The sequence below is a fragment of the Kryptolebias marmoratus genome, linkage group LG16 (assembly GCF_001649575.2).
Source record: "Kryptolebias marmoratus isolate JLee-2015 linkage group LG16, ASM164957v2, whole genome shotgun sequence".
In the NCBI taxonomy this organism is placed as follows: Eukaryota; Metazoa; Chordata; class Actinopteri; order Cyprinodontiformes; family Rivulidae; genus Kryptolebias; species Kryptolebias marmoratus.
The window spans coordinates 14080877-14089006 of record NC_051445.1 but is presented as its reverse complement, the minus strand read 5'-3'; the positions used below and the strand labels follow the sequence as shown (position 1 = coordinate 14089006).

The 8130-nt window shown below is 39.2% G+C and overlaps 1 protein-coding gene across 1 annotated transcript; it reads left to right on the top strand.

The window, feature by feature from the left end:
• The first annotated feature begins 436 nt into the window (after window positions 1-436).
• On the top strand, window positions 437-6946 carry hibadhb (3-hydroxyisobutyrate dehydrogenase b). Its single transcript, XM_017426409.3, has 8 exons — window positions 437-506; window positions 1599-1759; window positions 1839-1948; window positions 2040-2161; window positions 5203-5336; window positions 5713-5789; window positions 5888-6044; window positions 6351-6946. The coding sequence occupies exons 1-8, from the start codon at window positions 437-439 to the stop codon at window positions 6507-6509; spliced, it is 990 nt and encodes a 329-aa protein (XP_017281898.1). The 3' UTR covers window positions 6510-6946.
• The last annotated feature ends 1184 nt before the right edge of the window (window positions 6947-8130 follow it).

The following is an 8130-nucleotide window of genomic DNA, read 5'->3' as shown; positions in this document are numbered from 1 at the left end:
AAAAAATAATATACACGCTTTATGAAACTGTGCCTGAAATATAAAATAAGCCGAAATATGTGGTGGCATCTGTTATATGAAAACAAAACCTTTAGAAAATATAATAAATAAAAATGCACAACAATGCAAATTCGCTTCTTACTTTGCTTTATATGTTATCGAGTTTTAGGGTAGGGGCGGTTCTTCCTTGTTGTAGTATAGCATAGTAATATATTAGTGTTTTCTCGCAGTTTTGTTTTTAATTTTGATAAAGTGAATGATGCTCTCGTGCCACTGCAGATAATGATACCTAGGGTTTATTTCGTAGCCCCGCCCCCACAGGTCACTGGCTGAAACAGTGGGGCCGTGCTGCTCGGATCTTCAATCTGATTGGACAGGCCGCTTGTCAATCCTGTACGTGCAGTGACGTCACGCGTAAGGTCAAGAGGAAAGAAGCATGGCCGCTGCGCTGAGAGGTTTTCGGAACCTGGTGGAAAGGTGCCACAGACATGCCGATTTTGCGTACGGTAAGGAGGACAAACTGACACGACACACGCGGTGTTTAAGTTTGTACGCTGTTTCCTTTGAAGCCCAGGGAGTTTTTTGAAGGGTTGTGTCACCTAATTGTTTTTAAGAGAAGTTCAGTTTTTTTGTAGCTGTTGAGCTCCAGTTTCACAGTTTCAGCTGTGTTTCTGTTTTTAATATTTCTTCTGGTTGTTTGCCAGAGCTGCGCGTTTTTATCTACTGTGACTTTGTCGCCTTAATTCATGACCAGGAAAGAAAAATTTTGAATATTTAGTTCTGTGTCCTTCTGTGCTCGGAGTCAGTAAAGAAGTGGATTATTTGTGCTGCACACAAAATTAAGGCAAACCTTCACTGGAGAAAAACTGAATATATCAAAACAAAAGTAAAATATAGTTTACTTTACCCATTACATGTGTTTAACCAGGTGTTTTTCTAATTCTGTATCATTTAACCACACTATATTGGTAAAAACACAGAACAATGAGCACAATATATATTTGTTTTTTCCTTAATATGACAAGCCTCGTGTAAAAAACTTTACTTTCTTTAACTCTTAAGATTCAACATCGCGTTTGAAGATTGAAACTCAAGTACAAAACTTTTATAGTATGTATCAGTAAATTAATATTTTTTTAAGTAAGCACTGAAAATGGATGGGTTTAAACAAATTATTTTACTGTGCGTCTGCACTAAAATGACAGTATCTTTAAAAGAGATGCTCCCAGGTGCATGAAAATACAGCAGATTTATGTTGCTTACAAAAAGAGTTGGCAAGAATTCTCATTGAAAGTCTCATCTTATATAGTAATAACATTTCTGATTTTTGTAATAAAAAAAACAGTTTACCACGCCAATTATAGGCCAGCATTAAAAATTAAAAATGGATCAATCAATTATAATTTAAATAAAAGTGTATGACAGTTCATGAGTAAAAGAAGAGAAACCATTTAGTAATTGATAAATATAAAATCTTTTCTATGAAGCAATGATTCTCCTGTTACATTTGGGTCTTTTTTTCAGTCTTGACACAATGAATTTTCCTGCGTGTGTTTAAAGAATGACAGGTGTTATAATTCATCCATTTTATGTTTTAGTTTCCACGAGGTGTATGGCCTCAAAGACGCAGGTTGGGTTTGTTGGTTTGGGAAATATGGGAAACCCGATGGCAAAGAATCTGCTGAAGCACGGATACCCGGTTATCGCTACAGACGTGTTCCCAGAGTCCTGCAAAGAGGTGCAAGAGCTGGGTGCTCAGGTAAGTCATGCTGCGTTTATGGTTTGGAATACTGTCTATCAATCTTTTTTTGATAATATTGTTTTTTGTGTGTCTGCAGATAGTGGATAATCCTGCAGAAGTAGCAGACAAAGCAGACCGTATCATCACCATGCTGCCCTCTAGTCCCAATGTCATAGATGTGTACACCGGACCCAATGGCATTCTCAAGTACACGTTTCTTTTTTATTATTTAAATGTATGATTTAAAATCTTTTGATCCTATTTACCAAGCAGTGTAACTTTTTTTTTCTTTAAACAGGAAAGTAAAGAAAGGCACTCTGCTTATTGACTCCAGCACAATTGACCCAGCTGTTTCTAAAGAGACAGCTGCTGCTGCTGAGAAGTTGGGAGCAGTTTTTATGGACGCGCCAGTCTCAGGAGGTAAACCGTACACTTCTTTTTCCACGACTGTGTCACGTCTCACTGCCTCATATTTCAGTGCATCCAGTCTGATTTAAATTAGACAACTTCGGCAACCTTCTTGCAGATAAAAGGAGTGTAATCCCATTGCCATAATCTAGTTTAACATGTACTTTTTTAATAGTTATGTCTCGTCATTATCTGTTAGTCACAACTGAGCCGTTAGCGTTCTCAAAAAGAGTTTGGGCAAAAATACATAAATGGATAATCTGATACAGAATATTGAACAACCATCAGTTATTGACTTATGTCAATTGTTTAGCTTTTTAGTTTTCAATCTTTTCTCATTTTTCTTCAAACTCAAACAATGGCTGATGCACAGAACAGGGGCTCTTGGCTGAAATATTGATCATTTGAATTACATTTGAATCTGCTAAATTGATAGTTTTCAATGAAACTCAAAATAATCACTGGATGCACCTCTGCAACTGAAAAACCTTTTGGAGTCAACCCGATTCAAGATGGCCACCCCAGCGAATACAAAAATTATGACATTTCAGTCAGTTTTACAGATATTCAGCTAAAAACTCTCATCCAAACACATTGCCCAGGTGCTAACAAATCACGTGAGATCTTTATTTGAAACTCTGGTGTGCGAGGTGGAGGCAGTATGCTTTCCTTTAAGGAATACTTCCTGATTTTTGCTTGTTTTTTGCGCACAGAAAACTCATTATATCTCGACTAGAGTCGGGGGTGGCCAACCTTGGTCCTCGAGGGCTGCTATCCTGAATGTTTTACTTGTTCCTCTGCTCCAACACACCTGATTTGAATCAATGGGTGATTGACAGGCTTCTGCAGAACATGAAGAGTTAATTTAACCACTGAATCAGGTGTGTTGGAGCAGGGAAACAAGGAAAACATGCAGGATGGTGGCCCTTGAGGACCAGGACTGGACACACCTACTTTAAACAGTCTTGACCTCTAATCAAGCTTTAATCTGAGTTTAATTCAACGTTGGATTTATCTTCACCATTTTCCCATAAAGCTCAGACCAGTGAAGAACCCGAGAAGCAGTACTTGTAGCTCAGTCTCTCCATCTCACCTGCTGAAGCTTGAACTCCTGCAGAGAGCTCACAGGTGTCTTGGTAGCCTCTCTCACGATTCTCCTTCTTGTGAGGACAGCCTGCTCTTGGTAGATTTACACACGTCCCATATTCCTTCTGTTTCCTGATGATGGATTTAACAGAACCCCTGGGGATGTTTAGAGCCTTGGAAATTCTCTTGGATCCATCCTCTGACTTATTTTCAATAATATTATCTTCGAGGTAAATTAGGACAATCACTTTAAAGGGATGAATATTTATGCAATAACTTATTTTACATTATATATTTTAAATTAATTTGTATTACTCTGTAAAAAAAAATATTGTTTCACTCTGACATGAGGGGATTTTTTGTTTTGTTTTTTTGTAGAAGGCCAGTTTTTATTGACCATGATTTATTTACAACAGGAATAAAAACATAAAATATCCACGTGGATGAATTTTTTTTTTTTTTAGGCACTGTATAATATGTCAAACTGAAAATAATTTTTAAGTAACATGCAGGAAAGGAGTTTATATTTGCACAGCGTTGAGGAAACTCGGAGGAGAAGTGAAATGATATTCAGCTATGAGCTGATGAAACAATAGCAGCTGTTAAATCATTTGTCTCATGATTTATGAGACGTGTAAAGCAGACAACGTCTTTTGGTTTAACATATCATCATGAAGTAAAAGTTGATTACACAGTACAGCGGCCATAAATTATATCACTCAGCGTTTGTGAGATTCCTTTGAAGTGTGTCCATTTGGTCTGATCTCATCTGAAAATCCTCCCGTCGCTCATTTTTCACAACATTCATCTCCTGTTTCATGCTCACTTTAGACTCGTCATTAGAAGCTTCTTTTTATATCCCTGAAAGCAAAGAAGCCATTTTTTTTGTAATGTTGTCAGCTACCCTCTGGCGTAAACTTAACTCACCGACTGAAAGAATAAAGAGTAATATTTTCTTCCTGACTCATGCTCAGGCAGCAGAGGCACAGTGACACATTTCCAGCATTTCCTGTTTTGTGTAAACTGTGGATTAAGGATCCTAACTCCACCTTCGCCTCCATCTTTGGCAGTGATGTAAACAAAAAAACTAATAGGGTTGAAAAACTCATCACTCGTATACGGAGTCGGTTCTTTTGTTTTCTCATTCTAGTGGTTTTGTGATGAATTCAAAAAGCCCCCAGCTCGTCGTTTTCTTGTTCCTGCTTTTGTAAGTTTTGGCCCCGGCTTTTTGCTTCGAGCAGACTGCCCACGAGGACAGGGGAAGGGAGAACTTCTAACACCCAGCTTGGCTCTTCTCCACTGACTTCCTGTAAACTCAGGGATTAATTATAAGACTGTGTTGGTTAACTACTTGGCACCCATGTGTCTTGCACCTGGTTATTGTATCAAACCAAGCTTTTTTTTTAACCCTGTATGAACCTGAACCAGAAGCAGCTGTTCCTGCATTGAAACGAACCCTGACCAAAATTGTTTCTGACGGTGTGAAAACAAAATAAATCAATTAAATTAGATCATTGCCTACGACCGTTTCCCAAAAAATGACTGTTTGGGTTTTGTCTATTTCTGCATATAATGCTCATGAATTCCCTGAATTTAAAGACAGACTGACACTATAGTATGTTTTTAGGACAAAGATTTTCCCTCATGTCAAAACCTTATTAGTTTTACATAGGTTTTTTTTTAATTACCCCTTTTTTCCATCTTTTTTCCCATTGTGTCTCACTATAAAAGTACTTTTTTGTTGCTTGTTATTTGGCAGCCGGTTGTTAAAAACAAATTCAGGTGCATTTAATTGTCTGAAAATGTTTTTTTGCTCTTTGACGAGGCTTATTGGACTTAGCCTTACTTATTGGCTGACTCTTATAAATTCCTTTTTCGATTTGATTTCATTTCAGCTTTTATTTCTAATCCTATCCTTGTGCGTGAGCGTGTTTTTTTTGTTTGTTTTTTTTTTGTCTCGTTTCCAGGCGTGGGCGCTGCCAGTTCAGGTAAACTGACATTCATGGTCGGGGGAGCAGAGGAGGAGTTTAACGCAGCCAAAGAGCTCCTGAGCTGCATGGGAGCTAACGTGGTTTATTGTGGTCAAGTTGGAACTGGACAGGTGTGAGCCGAGAGCACATATTAGGAAAATGTTTGACAGGGTTGTTTCATCAAGTTCTTTAAAGCAACAGTTCAGATCTTTCAAAGTGGAGTTCTGTGGAAGGTTTATGAGCAATTGATGTTCATTTCCATTTCTCCAACCTCATTTTGGAGAAATGGAGTTTAGTTCTGACTGGACTGGTGCGTTTCTCCAAACTGAGGTCGTTCAAAGAGCTATCTACGACAGGTAAGACATTATTTATTCATAACCTTTCCACAGAACCCCGCTTCAGTAGATCTGAACTATCCCTTTAAGATAAATGCATAAAGAAAACTGGGCTTGTCAGTTATTTATCATAGTCTTTCTGGTAATGAATGCTGCTTTTATCTTGCTGCAGGCGGCAAAAATTTGTAACAACATGCTTTTAGCCATTGGAATGATAGGGACTTCAGAGACCATGAACTTGGGGATCAGGTAAAAGAAAACGCCAGAAATGGATTTAAAAAGAAAAGAAATGCCACACTGTGACGTTATTTCTGAAGGTTGATCATGATGGTTGCCTTCATCCACAGACTTGGTCTTGATCCTAAACTTTTGGCCAAAATTCTGAACATGAGTTCTGGCCGCTGTTGGTCCAGTGACACCTACAACCCAGTGCCAGGAGTCATGGAGGGAGTTCCTTCTGGGAATAACTACCAGGGAGGCTTCGGCACGCAGCTGATGACTAAGGTCAGTTTGGAAAGCTCCTGATCACGGATATGACATAATAGAATCAGCTTTTTTTCTTTTTTTTTTTTTCAAATAAAATTGAATTTATTCCATTAACTTGGAAGAAAAGATGCAAAGAAAGAATTAACACATATATCACCTGGTTTATTAAGTCAGTAAAAATTGTTTCTATCTGGTTCATAACACTTAAAATGAATCAGTGAAAGCTCAGAACATATAGTGTGTGTGTGTGTGTGTGTGGGCAGGCTTGTGGTTTGTTTTCAGAGTGATATTTTCAGCTGGTGAAGGTTTGCGTTTCCGTTTCAGGACCTGGGCCTGGCGCAGAACACGGCCACCACCACCAGGACTCCTGTCCCCCTCGGCTCCTTGGCCCATCAGATCTACCGGATGATGTGCGCACGTGGTTACGCCAATAAAGACTTCTCCTCCGTGTTCCAGTTCCTGCGCGAGGAGGAGAATCAGTAACGTCAGCGTCCACCCCGTCCGTAACACCCCCCCCTCGTGTGCCTCGCCATGAGCAGGACTAACATAGCATAGTTATGACATTTCCGCACTCGGACTTCTTTTTTTTTTTTTTTTTCCTCCAGAGTTGTGAAAGACGTAAAGAATAATGTGAGCACTTATAGGGGCTGATGTTTCACATGTGATTATGGTTGGTTTTTATATTCAGGCACTCCTTTGAGTTAAAAAAAAAACTAGCAAAAGGTCACTTAAATACAGAGGAAAATCCAATAAATTAAAATAAAATTAATTCCTCACGGATAAAGTTCTTATATTTGTCTTTTTATTTCTTCATTTGTTGCGGATGTTTCTGTTCAGATGAGTTATTTCCTTTGACATTGGAGCTGTTATTCTGGGTGTCACTTTCTGTCAGAAAATAAAGAGAAAGAAATGAAGGGTAATGGCGTCTGCTTTGTGAACAGCATTCCCTTTTTATGGCCTCTGTCTTTTCATCTTAACGGTACCCCAGAAATCCGCGCGCAGAGGACTGGTAGCACGTCTTTATAACACAAAGGCAGATTTTTTTTGTTAAAATGATTGTTTTTAAGTGTTGGAAAGAGCTCGCCCCCACAACCATGCGTTCGAATGTGGCCAAACCTCAGGCTTTGCAGAGGAATTTTTTTTTTTTTTTTTTTTTTTTTTTTTGGGGCTGCACTAATTTGGACGTTCTCACTCCAGGAACTTTTACATCAAATCCTTTGCATCCTGTTCACCAAGTCGGAGGCTCTGGAACAGTTTTTGAACAAAACGTCTGCAGAATCACATCATTTGTCTCTCTTTCTCTGGAAATTTAAATGTTTCTGCTCTCTGCCTTTAATGGGTCAAAGCATCACTTATAGGCCGCCACAAATTGGGGGGATCTGGCCTTTTTTTTTCCTTCTACCTTCCCGTGCACCAGAGCAGGAGCGCGGCATGTTTCTGATCTACTTTACCAACAACCACTAAGAGGCCAAGGTGCCACAGGTCAGGCGATCACAAGACAAAAGTCATAAAAAGTCCATTAAGCACTGTAGGCTGAGAGCTGCGCTGTCATCTGCTTGATAGGTTCTGCAAACAGAGCAGCACTTTGGTCTCAGGCCTCCAGCAGACTGTGACACACAAACACACACACATCATCCAGTGCCGCCTGCACGTCCAGCCAAAGCAGCTTCACTTTTTAATCAGCTTTACACTCGGTGTGAGGTTTTTATTTGGAAATGTAGTGATGGTTATTTGCTTTTTTGTTACATTTACAGAGTTTGTGAGACTTGACTGCTCCAAAAATAAAAAAATGTGCCTCACGCTGATCTATCACTAAAAAAAATCATCTGCTGCTTTCTTCCATGTGTTCGAAACTGATTTTTTTGTTCGGTGCGATGAGGTCTGCAACAACAGTCGGCCCCTGGGCCCAAAACGATGGGTTGTTTTGCCACAACTGAAACCAAATTTGACAAAGTCCAGATTAAAACATCGTAAAATCAGGAATGAACATTGTTTTTTTTTTCTTTCTTTCTTTCCCTGGGGTAAACTTTGGCAACACAACTAATTATCATCCTCCATGAGGTCTTATTTTGTAGAACTGTGCTTCTCAGCTGGTCCGGCTTCG